The sequence below is a fragment of the Bombina bombina genome, chromosome 10, assembly GCF_027579735.1.
Source record: "Bombina bombina isolate aBomBom1 chromosome 10, aBomBom1.pri, whole genome shotgun sequence".
In the NCBI taxonomy this organism is placed as follows: domain Eukaryota; kingdom Metazoa; phylum Chordata; class Amphibia; order Anura; family Bombinatoridae; genus Bombina; species Bombina bombina.
In genome coordinates, this window is record NC_069508.1 from 103538258 (window position 1) to 103559879 (window position 21622).

The 21622-nt window shown below is 38.1% G+C and overlaps 1 protein-coding gene and 1 non-coding gene across 5 annotated transcripts in view; both read right to left on the reverse strand.

Annotated features, from left to right (window-relative positions):
• RASAL2 (RAS protein activator like 2) overlaps positions 1–21622 on the reverse strand; it is a 516482-nt gene that overhangs the window by 7108 nt on the left and 487752 nt on the right. For 3 of the 4 annotated variants that reach the window (XM_053693294.1, XM_053693293.1, XM_053693296.1), the window contains 4 exons: positions 11122–11983; positions 6100–6237; positions 2649–2851; positions 2486–2573 (listed from right to left, as the gene is read on the reverse strand). In XM_053693294.1, the coding sequence (XP_053549269.1) occupies positions 2486–2573; positions 2649–2851; positions 6100–6237; positions 11122–11983 (1291 nt within the window). The remainder of the gene's footprint in view (positions 1–2485; positions 2574–2648; positions 2852–6099; positions 6238–11121; positions 11984–21622) is intronic. The other variant, XM_053693295.1, reaches the window with a different exon arrangement.
• Positions 4042–4172, reverse strand: LOC128641525 (small Cajal body-specific RNA 3). Its single transcript, XR_008399544.1, has one exon. It is a non-coding gene; the product is annotated as a small Cajal body-specific RNA 3 (non-coding RNA).

Below are 21622 nucleotides of genomic sequence, written 5' to 3' on the forward strand. Positions count from 1 at the left end.
AGCTGCAAATCACAATCCATCTTCTAGAACTGGCAGGGTATTGCCTCTACACAGATTCCTTTATGTGTTAACCCCTTTGTATGCAAATGCATGCAATAGAGCAATAAGGTAATGCACCAACACATATTTAAAGGGACGCTAAATTGATGGGTGCAACTACAGTTGCATGGTTACCAATCACACCATGCTATAACATTTCCTCCTATACCTGCAGCTCTCTACAAAGCCATTTCTTAATTTTACAAGCGCTGGTTAGTGAAGTTCTGCGTCTTCCCACTGGGTGCACCACCTTGGAGCTTAAAGGGACATGACCCATTTTTGTCTTTCAGGATTCAGATAGATCATGCAATTTAAAACAAATTTCCAATTAACTTCTATTATCAAATTTGCTTCACTCCCTTGATATCATTTGAAGGAGCAGCAGTGCTTTACTGAGAGCTAGCTTGACACATCTACTCAGCCAATCACAAGAGATAATATGTACAGGCACCAATCACCAGCTAGCTCCCCACTAGAGTAGGATATGTACATATTTTTTAACAATCGATATCAAGAGAACAAAGTACATTTGAAATTTGAATTTAAAAAAATGTCTTAAAATCACATGCTCTATCTGAAACATTCTAGTTTCATTTTCACTTACCTATCCCTTTAAGTATTCTCTCAGTAATGCAGACTGTTGGACAAGTGCATGAGACGCATCTTCTTTATAGAACACCCAAAGACCTTTTTATATTTGTTATGTAACTTTTAAAATGTTTAAAAAATGCTAAATGATAAAACTCTCTATTGTAGGAGCTAAAGTGAAGGTACGGCGGTGAAAAAGCCGCAATGTCACTCATCTGTGAATGTTAAACACTTCTGTCACAAAGCGCAAGGATACAAGACCTCTAAGATGGTAGCACCCAGTATGAAGAACTGGATCCTCACCAGCACCTATAATGGGTTGAAAAAAAAAAAGAGAACAGCTTTGGAGAGAGCAGTAGACAAAGGAGGAAACCTAATAGAATACTGAATAGTAACCCTGTGATTCTAGTTGTATCCAGCAGTTTATTGTCACTTTAAAGGGGCAGTAAACACCAAAAATGTTATTGTTTAAAAACATACATAATCCCTTTATTACCCATTCCACAGTTTTGCATAACCAACATGGTTATATTAATATAATTTTACCTTTGTGATTATCTTGCATCTAAGCCTCTACAGACTGCCCCTTTATTACAGATCTTTTGACAGACTTGCATTTCAGGCAATTAGTGCTGACTCTTAAATAACTCCACGGGCATGAGCACAAAGTTATCTATATGTCATACATGAACTAATGCCCTCTAGCGGTGAAATCTGTCAAATGCATTCAGATAAGAGGCAGACTTCAAGAGCTTAGAAATGAGCAAATTAGCATGCGCCTACCTAGGTTTAGCTTTTAACTAAGAATACCAAAAAAACAAAACAAATGTCATAATAAAAGTAAATTTGAAAGTTGTTTAAAAGTGCATGCCCTACCTGGATCAAGAAAGTTTAATTTGAACTTCACTGTCCCTTTAAAGTCAAAATTAAACTTTAATGATTGAGATAGAGGATTAAACAAAAACTTTAAAATTCACTTCCATTATTAAATTGTGCACAATCTTTTTAAGTGCACACTTTTTGAGGCCCTAGCGCCTACTGAGCATGTGCAAGAGATATACGAGTCTGTGAATGGCTAATCGCTGTCATACGATACAGGAGGCCGGCAAAAGGAAATGGAAGTTTTGAAATTTCTCTGAACAAAATGCTCATTTACAATTCAAAGTAAGTGCTATAGCATTGTCTTTTTATGATACACTTGTTGATTATGTTAGTCTACTGTATTTAAATATCCTTTAAAGGGTCAGTCTAGGCAAAATTAAACTTTCATGATTCAGATAAGGCATGCAATTTTAAACAACTTTGCAATTTACTTTTATCATCAAGTTTGCTTTGTTCTGTTGGTATTCTTTGTTGAAAGCTAAACCTAGGTAGGCTCATATGCTAATTTTCAGGCCTTAGAAAGCCGCCTCTTATCTCAGTGCATTTTGACAGTTTTGCACAGCTAGACAGAGCTAGTTCACGTGTGTCATATAAATAACCTTATGCACAATTCTGTGGAGTTATTTATGAGTTAGCACTGATTGGCTAAAATGCAAGTCTGTCAAAAGCACTGAAATAAGGGGGGCTGTCTGCAGAGGCTTAGATAAAAGGTAAAACATAAAAAGTATATTAATATAACAGTGTTGGTTATGCAAAACTGGGGAATGGGTAATAAAAGGATTATTTATCTTTTTAAACAATACAAATTCTGAGGTAGACTGTCCCTTTAAGGTCATAAAGTATTTTCTTGTAAGTTTTACTTTCTAGACCAAGCACAGTTTTGGTTGCCCACATTTGAACAGCTTCTCGTTTATACACAAGGGAAAGTAATGACACCTATGAGCCTCAAGGCTGCTAGCCTGATCCAAGAACTAACCTGCGCATCAATGATTTTCTGCTTTGCATCAATGACAGCTTGCATCTCTGCGTGATCCTTCTTCAGTTCCTCTTCTACCGCTATTAACCTGCAGGAAAAGAACCTGGAATGAGTAAACCTGTTCAAGTAATAGGCTATAGCAGAGCTTTGTTCCCTAGCTCACCTGCTGATAACACTCTTCATTTGGCTGTCCTTCTCCTCCTGTTGCCGACGCAATCGCTCTTCGCTGTCCTCTAACCGAGATTTATATTCCATTAGGAGCTTCTGCATCTGCTGCTCTTGTACCAAGAGGCGTCGCTCGTATTCCTCCAGACGACGGCTAGAAACTTTCAATCTTTCCTTTAACTTTGCAATCTCTTGCTCGTACTGTGGGGTAGTGACAACATGTTTAATTACAAGTTGGTATCTTTCATTCTTCTACAGCAAGCGATGTATAGTAATTAGCTGGATAAATACATATCCCGCTACCGTCTATTATCTATTTTTTTTTGTATTAAAAGGGATGTAAAACACTAAAGAAATATTAGACATAATGATATATTCAGAACAAAGATAGCCCGGAAATAATATGCATATTTCTTTTTAAATCAAATAATTTGTTATAAGAATACATTTTTAGCATCCATAAAACAAATCAGTGCAGCCATGTTGTAACCTATAAATCAAAATAAAGGCGGCAAACCGCATACAAAAATTTCACGGTTTTGTAACTGTTTTTAGGTTACCAGTGGCGTTAACAAGTTTGTGCAATACTGTACATAGCAGAGAGAAATCCAGTGTTCTCCATAGAAAATTTTGCCAGCTGCGTGGCTTTTTGAAGTAGCCGGGAGGCATTTTAAAGTAGCCGGGTGGGAGCAGTGTAATATTTTCTAATATTATATCATTTTCCACTATCCAAAGCACAAATTAGTTGCATAATTTAACATAAATGTATATAACCCCTTCAATATGCATGATGCCTTTTTGTCATGCTGGGGATCACCGTTTAACAGCTGTTTCTGGCGATCGCCCACACTACAGGCTGGGGATCAGTTGGTGGCACTCCCAGGATTCATGGGCATGCTGGTGACGTCACCACGTATACACGTGGTGATGGCACAAAGGGGCAGAGCCAAGAAGCTCATTGTAGCTGCTAGGGAGCTGGATGGGGGGAGGTTCTTCAACCCCTTCGGTATAGCTCAAATAGCAGCTACAAACCTCCAAGACCCTCATTTGAAAGAGAATCGCCTTGATTGCCCTTTCAAATAAGGCAACCGCTGAGTGGAGTTTGGCTTTTGAAAAACAATTAAAGCAATCAAGACGTTAATGTGTTTTAAAAATGACTTGGCTAATATGTTATTCTATAGCGAGACAACAGAAGTGCCTTGTTATGTAAGTTTTAATGTTATAATTTGAAGAAATTAGAATGTAGGGATGAAAAATGAAAGAAAATGAAAAGTAATACATTGGAAATGTGCCATTTAATATAACATAATATAGTTTTTACTTTCTTGTTCTCATTTCTTTGTTGAAAGACAAAGCACATCGCTAAGAGCAGAACTGGTACTTGTGTAATTTGTGTGAGGAGAGGAACGATCTGCTTCTGTACATCCTATACAGAGCCAGGCAGATATCTCCAGTTACTATAGGAAGGCTGCTACTACGTGCAGACACTCAAACTGCACGCATTAATATTACAGCTTCCAGACCCTGATGCTCTGCATGTACTGCACCCTATGAAAGAGACAGTAAATACCTTGCAATTACAAGATTGCTTTGCGATAAACTAACATACTGGATGAGTTTGAAAATATTTGGAATGCATTATCACCTTATTTGCTGCAATTCGTTTTCAGAAGCAAAACTCCACCCCAGTAGTTGCCTTATTTGGAGAAGCCACTTGTTACTGGAGTAGAAGCAGCTAGCCGGTGACATTTTAATAGTTTACTCCTTATTGTTTTGCAGTTTGTATCTTATTATCTCTGCTGAAGCCAGTTAGGAATGACTATGGGGCAGGGTTAGGCTTGTGTAGCTTGCAAGGTGCTCTATCAATTCTCAGTATTGAAAAAAATATTAAAGGAACATGATACCCAAATATTGAAGCACTTGAAAGTGATGCTGCATAGCTGTAAAGGCTGACTAGAAAATATCACCTGAACATCTCTATATAAAAAATGAAGACATTTTACATTAAAATTTCCTCAGTAGCCATATCCCATTCTAAAGGGATTTTCAGCAACCAATCTGGATGCTAGTCCCAGGACTTGCAAGAGAGCATGCATCTGGCATGTGCAAGCATGATCATGTTATTTCCCCATTCGGTTTAAGGAAGTTTATTATGAAATTTCATGAGATTTCAGTAACATCTCATGAGAGAACAGTAAAGCAAAGTGTGACATCGGCATTGCTGAGGTAAAATATTTTCCTTTTTTACATAGAGGGGTTCATGTGATATTTTCATGTCAGATTTTTAGTTATACAGAATTATGTCACTTTAATTTTCAGACTTAAATTACAGGTAAAGGAGGCAAAATAAATAATAAAATTATATTGCAAAGTGATTGTTTATTGAAATGATGAATCATTTTACATTCCAATTCTTTAAGTGTTACCTGTCTGTTTGAATATAACTCATATATTTATGTTCATGCATATTTACTCCACAAGAAAAAACAACAAAAAACACACCACTAAGTTTTCATGATTCAGATAAAGCATGTAATTTTAAGAGAATTTTCAATTTACTTTTATTTGATTTGCTTTGTTCTCTTGGTGGGCTCAGATGCAGCAATGCATTACTGGGAGCTAGCTGCTGATTGGTTACTGTGAATGCAGTATATGCTTCGTCACTGACTTACCCGATGTGTTCAGCTAGCTCACAGTAGTAAATTGCTGCTCCTTCAACAAAGGGCACTATACAAATTAAGCACATTTGATAATAGAAGTAAATTGGAAAGATGTTTAAAATTTGATGCTCTCCGAATCCTCTGTCCCTTTAAAGGGCCATAATACCCACATTTTCAAACACTTGAAAGTGATGCAGCATAGCTGTAAAAAGCTGATTAGAAAATATCACCTGAACATCTCTATGTAAAAAAGAAAGATATTTTACCTCAAAAGTTCCTCAGTAGCCACATCCCATTGTAAAGGACTTCTAAGCAGCAAATCAGTATGTCTGTCCCGGGACAGCGGAAGGAGCGAGCATTCGTGCACACTCATGTTATTTCACTATTGAGTGTAAGGAAGTTTACAATGAAATCTCATGAGAGTTAAGTCAAATCTCATAAGGTCACAGTAAAAGAGTTCATGACCTCAGCACTGTTGATGCCGATTGGCTACTGTTCATTTCTTCATTATTATTATTATTTTTTTTACCTGTAGCTGAGCAACAGCTGAGTATAACTTTTTACACAGAACTTACTCTGGTGAGCTGAGGAGATTGTGAGGTAAAATATCTTCCTTTTTTACATAGAGATGCTCAGGTGATATTTTCCCATCAGCTTTTTACAGTTATACTGCATCAGTTTCAAGTGATTTAGCATATGAGTATTATGTCCCTTTAACTGCAATTAATCTCTTTAACTGGAACTTTCATGAGCTTCGAAACAGAACAATCCCCTGGGCTATATTCTTACCTTCTCCGCAGGTTTACATTCATCTTTGTTTTGATCAGCTGATTCGTCTTCTTCATCCTCATACTGACCATTATTCAGCACCCAGGCCGCAGTCCTCTCCACAGGGGACATTGTTGTGGAGTCCACAGGTGACTGCACCTTGAACCAGACAATCTCAACAATGAGTCTCAAAATCTTTCCAGTAATTTAGATTTATTCTTAAACTAAACACACTTGGACACTTAAAGTGATAGCAAATCCAAGCGTTTAACGAACGCTAGGATTTACCATCACTAACAATCAAGGGGAGTTTCATTCATCAACCTTGAAAAAAGGGTGCTAAACGCACCCTTTCTATGCCGTTGCACAGCGCAGGCCGCCCACAGCACAACAATCTCCTTCAATGAGGTGGTGTTTGCACCTCTGACCAATAGCGGTGCATGTCAACTGACAGGTTTCTGTATTCACGCACTGCTATTGGTTCAGGGGTGCAAGCGGCACCTCAATGGTAGAATATCATTGTGCTGTGTGCGACCTGTGCTTCTGAATTAGCACTGTGCAACGGCACAGAAAGGGTGAGTTTAGCACCCTTTTTTCAAGGTTGATGAATGAAACTCCCCTTGATTTTTAATGATGATAAATCCTAGCGTTTGTTAAATGCTTAGATTTACCATCACTTTAAAATATTCCGGGGGAGAAATCAAAACATCCCACACACAATATCTTCAAGGGACATAATATTTAGGCACGTGCATTTGGACCATTCGTAATGAGCCGAATGTGTAAGAAGGCGGCGGATCTGGATTTGCACAGATCTTAGTGTGTTGCACTTTCACAAGAAGGAATCCAGCTCTGAAAATTGCTAACAGCCGCGAGCGGACGCATTATTTCGCATTTGGATCATCATTATCCCAATGCATATGCCTAATGTATATATTCAAAATCATTTTCCCTTTAAAATGTTTATGTGTACTAAAAAGCTTTGCAATATATTTTCCTCATTATTCCTGTAATTTAAATATGAAAACTGTAGTTTCCACAGAGAGATCGGAGTAGGTTCTTTAGACTCCTCCCCCTGCAACATTCTACATAGTGACTGGCTGATCATTGTTGTTGCTCATTAAAGGGATATGAAAGCCAAAAATGTTCTTTTGTGATTCAGACAGAGCAGACCATTTTTAAAACAGTTTCCAATTTACTTCTATTATCAAATTGGCTTTGTTCCCATGATATTCTGTGTTGAAGAGATACCTAGGTATGCATCTGGAACACTACATGTCACAAATATTGCTGCCATCTAGTGCTCTTGCAAATGGATATCTTTCTTGCAAAACGGCTGCCATATAGTGCTCTAGACAAGTGCAAACTCCTAAGCAAACGTTCCTTGCTTTTCAACAAAAAATACCAAGAGAACAAAGAAAAATTGATAATGTAAGAAAGTTGTTTAAAATCACATGATCTATCTGAATCATGAAAGATACATTTTGGATTTTATATCCCTTTAATATCTGTTGTTACATGACAAGACTTTAAATGTTACTGACCAGAAGTATTTATGTGGCAAGGATGAAATCATTAGTGTATTATATTAGGTGATCTGTAGATCAGAACACATCATTTGTATTATGTGTTGATATAAGATGGCTCTGCAAAATCACACAAGTAAAACAACCTTGGTCCTAAATGACATTTTTTTTTTAAATAGCTATGTAGAAGTTCCATTATTCACCAGTAGAGTGCGTCATACACTCATGTTAAAAAGGCCTAATTTGAATGATAACTACAACAGGGTTTTGAATACAAAAATGGAAATATAGTAGGAAAAATGTATACGTAAACCTAGTTGCTGTCCCAGTAGTCCTTGCCCAATCATTTTTGTAGCTCACCCAACTCAGAAAAGTGCTAATTTCTAAGCCCCTAAAGTGCATTTTGACAGTTGTTCACAGCTAGACAGTGCTAGTTAATGTGTGCCATATAGATAACAATGTGCTCACTCTCGTGGAGTAACCTATGAGTCAGCACTGATTGGCCAAAATGCAAGTCTGTCAAAAGAACTGAAATAAGGGGGCAGTCTGCAGAGGCTTAGATACAAGGTGATCACAGAGGTAAAAGGTATAATTCTATAACTGTGTTGATTATGCAGAACTGGGGAATGGGTAATAAAGGGATTATCTATCTTTTTAATAAATACAAATTCTGGAGTAGACTGTCCCTTTAACCACATATCTAAATACACATTTCTTTAAGGACTCTGTTACTGGCAACTTAATATTCTGGCCGTATCATAATTTCAATATAAATAGGTCATCCTCTGGCTTAGTCTAGGGCTTTACAAATCCAAGAAACCATGGCTCATAAAATTCTAGGTCTGGCTCTTAACTTTTGGGACCTTACACATACGCCGCTATAAGAAATCATTCATTGGCTCTTAGAATATAGGCATATCTAGCTCTCTCTTCAATTCCAAATAACGTTTGTCAAACCCTTAGTCCCATCTAGCAGTGACAATATAGGAGCTATTAAAGAAAGTTATATGAGGAGGTGACAATGTAGCTATTTATAAAATAAAAAAGAGAGAGAAAGGATGAGGAAAAAGAGAAAGTATGGGGAGGAATACCATATTAAGTATATGATATTTTTGGTCATCTTTGAGAGCACTTTTTGGATTCAAAAGAAACTCTGCATCCTTTAGAGCAGGGTTTTTCAAACCTGCCATCATCCTCCCTAACAGGCCAGCTTTTCAGGATTACGTTAGATGAGAGCAGGTAAAATAACCATGCTTAAAGGGACACTGAACCCATTTTTTTTCTTTTGTGATTCAGATAGAGCATGCAATTTTAAGCAACTTTCTAATTTACTCCTATTATCAATTTTTCTTCGTTCTTTTGCTATCTTTATTTGAAAAAGAAGACATCTAAGCTTTTTTTCTTGGTTTAGGACTCTGGACAGCACTTTTTTATTGGTGGATGAATTTATCCACCAATCAGCAAGGACAACCCAGTTTGTTCACAAAAAATGGGCCGGCATCTAAGCTTACATTCTTGCATTTCAAATAAAGATACCATGAGAATAAAGAAAATTTGATAATAGGAGTAAATTAGAAAGTTGCTTAAAATGTCATGCTCTATCTGAATCACGAAAGAAAAAATTTGGGTTCAGTGTCCCTTTAATAATCATCTGATTATTTCACCTGTGCTCCAGTTCAGATTTCCAAAAAAAAATCTGTCCTGAAGACATGTTTGAAAACGACTGCTTAGAGTAAGGGTATCCTCCATACACAGTGACTTACTTGGAATAGTTTGAAATATGACTTTCATAATACAAATATATAGGACATTCAATCTGTATCTTAGAAATATAAGATTATCAATTATTTTTCTCACACTTTATGGTGTAATATATAAGATATGAAAGGCTCTACACCAAGCCTTGAAGTTGCCTTCTTAAAAAAGTTACCATGCTTACCAGCATGGCGTACTTAAAGGGACAGTTCGCCCAACATTTTTCTCCAGTTTAAATTGTTCCCAATGATTCATTTTACCTGCTGGAGTGTATTAAATTGTTTACAAGTAGCTCCTTTACCCTTATTTTGGCCTTTAAAATAGCTGATTTAGTTTGTGGTTTCCCAACCTATACTGAAAGTTTTGATATTGGAGTCTCAGCTATTGTATAGCCTAAGTAAACACAGCCAGCAGAAGAAATTAAACTCACAGTGGTGTGCAGCATAGTTAAGTAATAAATTAATAATTTTCCATTGTTCTCTCTATGTATTGTGCTTTAGTTTTCTAGACAAATATAAGATAAGGAAGCAAGTGTGTGTACACAAAGTGATAACATAATGAGATCTGAGATTACCTGAAGCTCAACCCATTGTAATAGGCTGTGGTTTAAAAGCACAAAACCGGCTACTTCATATACACAAATAAACCTGAAAGTGCAATTTCACATCCATTTTATACTCTGCAGCTGGTATAACAAGTAATTCAAAATACATTAATATTAAAACAATTTAACAGTGTACTGTCCCTTTAAAGGGGCAATGTACTCAAGCAAGCAGCTTATGAGAGTTCATTGTATTCAAACATGCTGCAGAAATTCCCTTTCAAATGGGCTGGGCTCTTTATCCTACACCCCACCGGGAGCTTGATTTCTTTTGGGAGTCCCATAGAACGTATTGGAAGTCTCTGTTAAAAGGGCATTACAATTAAACATCTCTTGCTTTCATGTACAAATTGTACTTTGTCCCACGCTCCCTAGAGAAGACCGAAAAGCAAATGCTGTAAATCAAATAGCTGATTTAGGCAAATTGCAGCACTTTGAAAACTAAGGGGCATATTTATCAAAGTGCGAGTGGACATGATATGATGTAGCGTATCATGTCCGCTGCACATCGATAAATGCCATTCGGATAAATGCCATTCAGAGCTTGATAATTCACCCCTATGGCTTCAGACTTCTTTTTGGCGTGTGGAAAAAAGCACAATGTTTACATAAAAGCAAGAAGTGTTTAAGGTCACTTTAATGTCACACATTTAGTACATTGTTTTTTTGGTTTTTTTGTCACCAACATTTTGATCTCTCGTGAGCTAATGCTGATAATTATCCACTCAACTGGTAAAGATTTTGCTCTTTTTGCTAAAGAGGGAATTGGATTCACACAGATACATAACACCCTTAAAAGTAATATTTTGGGACTAGGTACCCAAAAATTCCTTTCTATATTAAGATACTATCTTAATGCAGTCAAAAGAAAAATGCCGCACATTGATTGCTTGATACGTGCAGGAATTCAATTTATATCTGTCACTAATTGACCACAGCAAAGAAGATAGAATAAGCAGCACGCCAGGCTTTTCTAGAGGTGTTCTCCTGTATTGTACAACAATGTAAATATTGGCAACAAAATAACAGTATTACAAAGTGATTCATTTCTGATATATATAAACTTTTACATCTATTTGAAGTTTGGAATATTGTTAGAACCAATCAGATAATATCTATCTATTATCAGGCTACAATTCAGACAGACATTTATCTACTCACCTGTTGTGTCTGTTGGCGGTGAATAGCTCGTAGCTTTGGTACAGGGCTCTCCCGAGAAGATGTAGATTGCTGCCTGGATCTGTTCCCATTCTGCACAGGCTCAGCCAGTAGAGTTGCAGATATTCCTGACATGCTCCCTGTACTACGTAAAGAAGCACTGTGCGGTAATGACTGTGGGGCCTTGGCTCGCGCTCCTAGTGCCGCTTGGTCTGTTTTACGGATCTGAGCTTGCCCGGTGCTGTTTTGTCGTGGTAGTGCTATAGGAATGGGCCTCTCAGGCATTGTATGTCTCCTTGTAAAGTCCTCACTCTGTGTACTTCTTTTTGTGAAATCTTCCATACTACTATTGCTAGGTCCACTGAGGATAAATTCTTCACTATTGCTCTGACTTCGTGAGCTGGCAGTGCTTAGGTTTTCAAGGCTAGAGTCCACAGAAGCCTTGGGCAAGGAGGGTGGTGGGTTGTTGAGGTGATACACTGGGTTTTGAAAGGACAAGGGTTGCAGACTGCTTTGTTGACTTAAAGCTGGATGCAATGGTCTTCTAACCTGTGGAGCACTCTGGGGCGTACTCTGGCTTTCTCTGAGCTGTTTTATGGTGGCTACGTGTGCAATAGACAACTGGCTGCCCGTTAAACGCAGTGGTGGCTCCTGAATAATAGAAGAACGTTCACTATGATTTATAATGGGGTCCTGAAGATCCATCAATGAAACACTACGTCCATTGGGCAAAACATTCTCTCTTTCATCTTTGTCAGAGTAAGACATACTTTGGGTTGACGCCTGTTGAACAAGCAGTAGAGTTTTGCTCCTGAAGTAGTTATCTGTATTTTCAATAGTTGGAGACTTAAGCTTCAGAAGGTCACTGCAAAAGAAAAGTTGACATAGAAGAAAAATTTTAAAGGATATTTACGTTATTTTGTACTTTGAGGTTTCTAAAATGAGGGTATTTTAAATATATAAAAGACTTTAAAAAATAAAAATAAATAAATTAAAAGACAATAGAGCTTTGGGAGTTGGCCTTATTATCCAATGAGCAATATTTGCCAAGGGGTGGGTTGTTTACAAACATTAATTATTTTTTTAAGGGACATGAAACCCAAAAATTTTCTTTCATGCTTCAGATAGAGAATACAATTCTAAGAAAGTTTTCAATTCACTTTGTGCTTGTGTTATTCTTTGCTGATGAGATATCTAGCGTTTCACATGTCTGGTGCACTACATGACAGGAAATAGTGCTGCAATCTAGTGCTCTTATTGATGTATAACATTGTTGCAAAACTGTTGCTTTATAGTGCTGCAGACACGTGCACACGCCTGAACGTTACCTTTCTGCTTTTCAACAAAAGATAACAAGAAAACAAAGAAAATTTGACAATAGTAGCACATTTTTATAAATTAAATAATCCAGTGCGATCACATAGTTTAACTAAAATATATACAAATTGTTACTAAGAGGTTTTCCAAACATAATGTTTAGGAACATTCTAATGAAACAGGACAGGCTCCAAGCAATTCTGCAGTGCCGTACACACACACATATATATATATATATATATAAATATATAGAAATAAAGACAAAACGGGGAAGACAGATGGGACAGAATGCATACAAGGTCAATAGGGAGCTTACAATCTAAATGGCAGTTGGAGACAAAAAGTGGGTCATCAAACTATACCTTTTAAAAGGACTTTAAACACAACATTTTTATTTCATGATTCAGGTAGAACATACAATTTCTGTCATGTAATTGGCAAGAGTCCATGAGCTAGTGACGTATGGGAAATACAATCCTACCAGGAGGGGCAAAGTTTCCCAAACCTCAAAATGCCTATAAATACACCCCTCACCACACCCACAAATCAGTTTTACAAACTTTGCCTCCTATGGAGGTGGTGAAGTAAGTTTGTGCTAGATTTCTACGTTGATATGCGCTTCACAGCAGGCTGAAGCCCGGTTCCTCTCAGAGTGCAGTGAATGACAGAGGGATGTGAAGGGAGTATTACCTATTGAATGCTATGGTCATCCTAACGGGGATCTATTTCATAGGTTCTCTGTTATCGGTCATAGAGATTCATCTCCTTACCTCCCTTTTCAGATCGACGATATACTCTTATATACCATTACCTCTGCTGATTCTCGTTTCAGTACTGGTTTGGCTATCTACTTTATGTAGACGAGTGTCTTTTGGTAAGTATGTTTTCCTTTATTAAGACACTCTCAGCTATGGTTTGGCACTTTATATGTAAAGTTCTAAATATAATGTTTGTACTTATATTTGCCATGATTCAGGTTTATAAGTACATTTCCTTTTTGCAGACTGTCAGTTTCATTTTGGGAAAGGCACATGAAAAAAAAATAAAAAAAATTCTTACCTGAAATTTTCAAATTGACTTTCTTTTCTAAATTGCGGGCTGTTAGGCTCGCGGGTGCGCAAAATGCTATAATTTATTGCGTCATTCTTGGCGCGAGAATTACGTTTGTTGACGTAATTTCGTCATTTCCGGAGTCTTAGTTGTCGCCGAGAATTTTCACGTAGTTGCGTCATCTATGACGCTCGTGTTTGTTGCAGACGTTTTTGGCGCCAAAAATATTTTGTCAGTTGTGGGCGTCTTACTTGGCGCCAGACTTTTGACATTATTTAAGTCTTCATGTATTTTTGCTTCTGGTTTCCAGAGGCTTATTTTGTTTGCATTTTTCCCATTCCTGAAACTGTCATATAAGGAAATTGATAATTTTGCTTTATATGTTATTTTTTCTCTTACATATTGCAAGATGTCTCAATCTGATCCTGTTTCAGAATCCACTATTGGGATCCTGCTGCCTGATGTCGGTTCTACCAAAGCTAAGTGCATTTGTTGTAAACTTGTGGTAACTGTACCTCCGGCTGTAATTTGTGATAGTTGTCATGACAAACTTTTACATGCAGACAATATTTCCATTAGTAGTAATCCATTACCTGTTGTTATTCCTTCAACATCTAATGCTCAGGATATTCCTGTTAATGTGAGAGAATTTGTTTCTAATTCTATTCAGAAGGCTTTGTCTGTCATACCACCTTCTAATAAACGTAAAAGGTCTTTTAAAACTTCTCATAAAATTGATGAATTTTTAAATGACCGACAACATTCTGATTGATCTATCTCTGATGAGGATCTATCTGGTTCAGAAGATTCTGCCTCAGATATTGACACTGACAAATCTTCATACTTATTTAAAATGGAGTATATTCGTTCCTTATTGAAAGGTGTTGATTGCATTAGATATGGAGGAGACTAGTCCTCTTGATATTAAAACTAGTAAATGTTTAAATTCAGTTTTTAAACCTCATGTAGTTATTCCAGAGGTTTTTCCAGTTCCTGATGCTATTTCAGATGTAATTTCTAGGGAATGGAATAGACTGGGTACCTCTTTTACTCCTTTTTCAAGGTTTAAGAAGCTGTACCCATTGCCGTCTGATAGATTGGAGTTTTGGGAAAAGATCCCCAAAGTTGATGGGGCCATCTCTACTCTTGCTAAACGTACTACTATTCCTACGGCAGATAGTACTTCTTTTAAAGATCCTTTAGATAGGAAACTTGAATCTTATCTAAGGAAGGCTTATTTATGTTCAGGTCATCTTCTTAGGACTGCTCTTTCTTTGGCTGATGTTGCAGATGCTTCAACTTTTTGGTTGGAAACCCTAGCGCAACAAGTATCAGATCATAATGTGTATAGCATTGTTAAGTTAATTCAACATGCTAATAATTTCATTTGTGATGCCATTTTTGATATCATTAGAATTGATGTCAGATATATGTATTTAGCTATATTAGCTAGAAGAGCTTTATGGCTTAAATCTTGGAATGCTGATATGACTTCTAAATCAACGTTGCTATCTCTCTCTTTCCAAGGTAATAAATTATTTGGTTCTCAGTTGGATTCAATTATTTCAACTGTCACTGGGGGGAAGGGAGCTTTTTTGCCTCAGGATAAAAAAATCTAAGGGTAAATTTAAGGCTGCTAACCGTTTTCGTTCCTTTCGACAAAATAAGGAACAGAAAACTGATCCTTCCCCTAAGGGAACGGTTTCCAATTGGAAGCCTTCTTCAGTCTGGAATAAATCCAAGCCATTTAAAAGATCTAAATCAGCCCCCAAGTCCGCATGAAGGTGCGGCCCTCATTCCAGCTCAGCTGGTAGGGGGCAGACTAAAATTTTTCAAGGATGTTTAGATCAATTCAATCCAAAATCATTGGATTGAGAACATTGCTTCTCAAGGGTTACAGAATAGGTTTGAAAGTAAGACCGCCTGTGAGAAGTTTCTTTCTCTCACGCATTCCAGTGAACCCAGAAAAAGCTCAGGCTTTCCTGAAGTGTGTTTCAGACCTGGAGGTATCTGGGGTAATTGTGCCAGTTCCTGTTCAGGAACGGGGTCTGGGGTTTTATTCAAATCTGTTCATTGTCCCAAAGAAGGAGAATTCTTTCAGACCAGTTCTGGATCTAAAAATTTTGAATCGTTATGCGAGAATACCAACATTCAAAATGGTGACTATAAGGACTATTCTGCCTTTTGTTCAGCAAGGGCATTATATGTCCACAATAGACTTACAGTATGCATATCTTCATATTCCGATTCATCCAGATCACCATCAGTTCCTGAGATTCTCTTTTCTAGACAAGCATTACCAATTTGTTGCTCTTCCTTTTGGCCTAGCGACAGCTCCAAGGATCTTTTCAAAGGTTCTCGGTGCCCTACTCTCTGTAATCAGAGAGCGGGCTACTGCAGTGTTTCCTTATTTGGACGATATCTTGGTACTTGCTCAGTCTTTACGTTCTGCAGAATCTCACACAAATCAACTAGTGTTGTTTCTTCGAAAACATGGCTGGAGGATCAATTTACCAAAAAGTTCTTTGACTCCTCAGACAAGGGTAACCTTTTTATGTTTCCAAATAGAGACAAAGTCCTGGATACTGAATCTAACAGACAAGAGATGTCTGAAATTGATTGCAGCTTGTTGGAACCTTCAGTTTCAATAATTCCCTTCAGTAGCTATGTGCATGGAGGTTTTAGGTCTCATGACTGCAGCATCGGACGTGATCCCCTTTGCTCGTTTTCACATGAGACCTCTTCAGCTTTGTATGCTGAATCAATGGTGCAGGGATTATACAAGGATATCACAATTAATATCCTTAAATCCCAATGTTCGACTATATCTGACTTGGTGGTTAGATCACCATCGTTTAGTTCAAGGGATCTCTGACAGCGCAGGGGGTTTGGAAATCTCAAGAGGCGAGATTACCAATCAATATTTTGGAACTCAGTGCGATTCTCAGAGCTCTTCAGTTTTGGCCTCTTCTGAAAAGAGAACCGTTTATTTGTTTTCAGACAGACAATGATACAACCGTGGCGTATGTCAATCATCAAGGTGGGACTCATAGTCCTCAAGCTATGAAAGAAGTATCTCGGATACTTGCTTGGGTGGAATCCAGCTCCTGTCTAATTTCTGCGGTCCATATCCCAGGTATAGACAGGTATAGCATTGGGAAGCGGATTATCTCAGTCGCCAGACTTTACATCCGGGAGAGTGGTCTTCACTCAGATGTGTTTTTTCGGATTGCTAAGATGTGGGGGCTTCCAGAAATAGATCTGATGGCTTCTCATCTAAACAGGAAACTTCCCAGGTATCTGTTCAGGTCCAGGGATCCTCAGGCGGAAGCAGTGGATGAGTTGACACTTCCTTGGAGTTATCAACCTGCTTATATCTTTCCGCCTCTAGTTCTTCTTCCAAGAGTGATTTCCAAAATCATAATGGAGCGTTAGTTTGTACTGCTGGTGGCTCCAGCATGGCCACACAGGTTTTGGTATGCGGATCTTGTTCGGATGTCCAGTTGCCAACCTTGGCCACTTCCGTTAAGGCCAGACCTTCTATCTCAAGGCCCATTTTTCCATCAGGATCTCATATCATTAAATTTAAAGATATGGAGATTGAATGCTTAGTGCTTAGTCATAGAGGTTTCTCTGACTCAGTGATTAATACTATGTTGCAGGCTCGTAAATCTGTGTCTAGAAAGATTTATAACCGAGTTTGGAAGACTTACATTTCATGGTGTTCTCATAAATTTTCTTGGCATTCTTTTAGAATTCCTAGAATTTTACAGTTTCTTCAGGATGGTTTAGATAAGGGTTTGTCCGCAAGTTCCTTGAAAGGACAAATCTCTGCTCTTTCTGTTCTGTTTCACAGAAAAATTGCTAATCTTCCTGATATTCATTGTTTTGTACAGGCTTTGGTTCGTATCAAGCCTGTCATTAAATCAATCTCTCCTCCTTGGAGTCTTAATTTGGTTTTGAAAGCTTTACAGGCTCATCCGTTTGAGCCTATGCATTCTCTGGACATTAAATTACTTTCTTGGAAAGTATTGTTCCTTTTGGCCATCTCTTCTGCTAGAAGAGTTTCTGAATTATCTGCTCTTTCTTGTGAATCTTCTTTTCTGATTTTTCATCAGGATAAGGCGGTCTTGCGGACTTCGTTTTAATTTTTACCTAAGGTTGTGAATTCCAACAACATTAGTAGAGAAATTCAACACTAAAAACAGGGGCAAGATCTAAACAATCTGCCAATAAAGAGCGCCACCTATTGGTTGGCAGGAGTAAAAAGTATTATATGAATCTATATAGATATTGATATTTGTAATAAAAACCCACCAGTATATATAAAAAATTAACAAATCAATAAATTGATAGATAAACAAAATAAATAAATGAATAAATGAAACAAAGCCACTTTAAATAAATATTGCTGTTAAGCGACCTTATCTGAAAACTTTAAAAGCAAATAAGCAAATACAATTTAAAGGATATCGTTTGTATCAATATATTGTAAGGGCTCTGTCTTCTAATCCACACTGCAGCGTCCTGGATAACACCACCGGCAGGATGGGGTGGCTGGATGAAAAGATAACAAAAGAGAAAGGAGACAGGAGCGCAAGGGACTGATCTGAGTGTAGTATAGTAAAACTTAAATTTTAATACAAAAGTTACAGTGACAAAAACACACTCACACTTTCCAACCTCAAACAGAATGAGGTATGAATATGGCACAAGAAGCAAAAAGCCCCAGGCACTTGCTCACCACGAACCCTCTTCCGGTGCAGTGGGTCTCCCCTTCCGTCACCGTATGTGCAAACTGCAGCTCCCAAGTATAGCCGAGCACTAGTTCTCAAAGGTCCGTGGTCTCTGGTCAGGCTGTCACAGGTAAAACCGCATACCCATAGTCCCAGAGTCTCTTGGTAAATATTGCCGTGTCCACAGGGTCTTTTAGGCAAAACAAAGTACAAACAGTAGTTCACGCCGGGTATGTTCAGAATCCCACTAAACACTCACAAGCCGGCTAGAGTGTCTGTGGATCTGACTCCTCGCAGCGTGTGTAGATGTGGGCGTGGCCTTACGCGTTTCATGGGGCTCCTCCCCACTTCGTCAGAGGCATGCCCACATACCTGTAACCTTTATTGTGGCATGTCGGACAAACACTCGGCAAATACTAGCGGTGTGACTACCAGGAGACACAGGTGTGTGGAGTGTGACGATTCACTTTACTCTATTTACAATATTTACCAAGAGACTCTGGGACTATGGGTATGCGGTTTTACCTGTGACAGCCTGACCAGAGACCACGGACCTTTGAGAACTAGTGCTCGGCTATACTTGGGAGCTGCAGTTTGCACATACGGTGACGGAAGGGGAGACCCACTGCACCGGAAGAGGGTTCGTGGTGAGCAAGTGCCTGGGGCTTTTTGCTTCTTGTGCCATATTCATACCTCATTCTGTTTGAGGTTGGAAAGTGTGAGTGTGTTTTTGTCACTGTAACTTTTGTATTAAAATTTAAGTTTTACTATACTACACTCAGATCAGTCCCTTGCGCTCCTGTCTCCTTTCTCATTAGTAGAGAAATTGTTGTCCCTTCATTGTGTCCTAATCCTAAGAATTCTCTGGAGATCTTTAGATTCTTTGGATGTGGTAAGAGCTTTGAAATATTATGTTGAAGCTACTAAAGATTTCAGAAAGACTTCTAGTCTACTTGTTATCTTTTCTGGTTCTAGGAAAGGTCAGAAGGCTTCTGCCATTTCTTTGGCATCTTGGTTAAAGCTTTTGATTAATCATGCTTATTTGGAGTCGGGTAAATCCCCGCCTCAGAGGATTACGGCTCATTCTACTAGGTCAGTTTCCACTTCCTGGGCTTTTAAGAATGAAGCTTCTGTTGATCAGATTTGCAAAGCAGCAACTTGGTCTTCTTTGCATACTTTTACTAAATTCTACCATTTTGATGTTTTTTCTTCTTCAGAAGCAGTTTTTGGTAGTAAAGTACTTCAGGCAGCTGTTTCAGTTTGATTCTTCTGCTTATAATTTCATTTTTTTTCATTATAAGATTAAAACTTTTGATTTGGGTTGTGGATTAATTTTTCAGTGGAATTGACTGTCTTTATTTTTATCCCTCCCTCTCTAGTGACTATTGCGTGGAGTGCCACATCTTGGGTATTTGCTATCCCATACGTCATTAGCTCATGGACTCTTGCCAATTACATGAAAGAAAACATAATTTATGTAAGAATTTACCTGATAAATTCATTTCTTTCATATTGGCAAGAGTTCATGAGACCCACTCTTTTTATGGTGGTTATGATTTTTTTGTATAAAGCACAATTATTCCAATTCCTTGTTGATGCTTTCGCTCCTTTCTTATCACCTCACTTTTTGGCTATTTGTTTAACTGAATTGTGGGTGTGGTGGGGGTGTATTTATAGGCATTTTAAGGTTTGGGAAACTTTGCCCCTCCTGGTAGGAATGTATATCCCATACGTCACTAGCTCATGGACTCTTGCCAATATGAAAGAAATGAATTTATCAGGTAAATTCTTACATAAATTATGTTTTTAAACAATTTTCCAATTCACTTCTATTATATAATTTGCTTAGTTCTCTGGGTATCTTTATTGAAAAGCATACCTAGGTAGGCTCAGAAGCTGGGAGCTAGCTGCTGACTGGTGTCTGCACATATATACCTCTTGTCATTGGCTCACACAATTTGTTCAGCTAGCTCCCAGTAGTTCATTGCTACTTTTTTAATAAAGCATACCAAGAAAATGAAGCAAATTGATTTCAGAAGTAAATTGAAAGTGGCTTAAAACCGCATACTGTATTTGAATCATGAAAGAAAGATTTTAGGTTTCATGCCCCTTTAATACCAAACAAATGTTAGTGGGGGCTTGAAGCAAAATTATACTCACTTTCTCTGGTAAGCTCCATCTACCAATAAAGTTAGGGTAGTTGTCCCTATTAGCAAATGGTCAATGTACAGTAGGGATGTGCAATCTGATGTTTGGTTATAAAGCGAATGCTTGCGCCAGCAGCATTCCTCTATTTTCGGAGCCGGAATTCTTCTTAGATCTGCACAGATCTTACTTAGTGTGTTGCACTTTCACAAGAAGAAATCCAGCTCCGAAAATAGTTGAATGGTATTGGCGGCGGCGGCTATATTCAGCATTCGTTTCAGAACGAAACGTCCGAATGCACATTCTTTATGAATAGCTAGGCATTCAACATGCATTTTGTGCTATTTTAATCTTACATTTATTTACTTTTCTTTCATGTGGGTGATAGAACATTTTTAGCACAATGTCCCTTTAATTGAAGGAACATTTTGGAGTACAGTATCCCTTTAAAACATAGACATAATTATTTTAACTGAAGATAAAAATATACCGGACAATATAATCTCATGCTAATAAAACAGTAATCCTTTTTAATTATTATTGTTTGTAATGTGTTTTCCCTCAAACTTTACCATTTGCTTCTTGTCAGTATTTTTGTGCTGCCCGAACTAACACAGCAATTTTAGCTTTTATTTGCATCATGAATTTCTCACAAGTGTAAGCCATGAACGTATGGAGGAGTCACGCACTCCACTAGATAACGTGGAATTGTCAGGGCCGGATTGGTCTGCCGGGAAGCCGGGAAAAATCCCGGTGGGCCGGACTAACTGCTCACCCCCTGGGCCGGTGTCAGTGGTGGCCGGAAGGAATTGGGCTAGCGTGTGCCTCTTAGAAATTTAAGCAAGTACACATGGCTGTTTGCTTTACATACTTTGTATATGCACATCGTAATGCACAGCTCAGTTTACATTTGAGACTGTACATTACACTGTGCAGGGAGTGTGCCCCAGTGAGTTAATAAATTGAAATAAATTTCCTCATCTTTCCCTGCGCAGCGCAGCAAGTCCTGCACAATCTTATGCAGCTACACAGACCCCGGCACTTCCTCTTTCATAATGGAATAAACCATATTCACTGCAATGGGGGGGGGGGGGGGGCAGGTACACTACACAGAGACCCAAAGAGATGAAGTAACTACTAACCAGACATATTTTATTGTAAAAATATAAACGCTTTACATATTGTGTCAAATATTATGTTCTGGCCCCTGACTTTCATAGATTTAATCAATGTTCAGTGCCCATAGTAGGACTCTG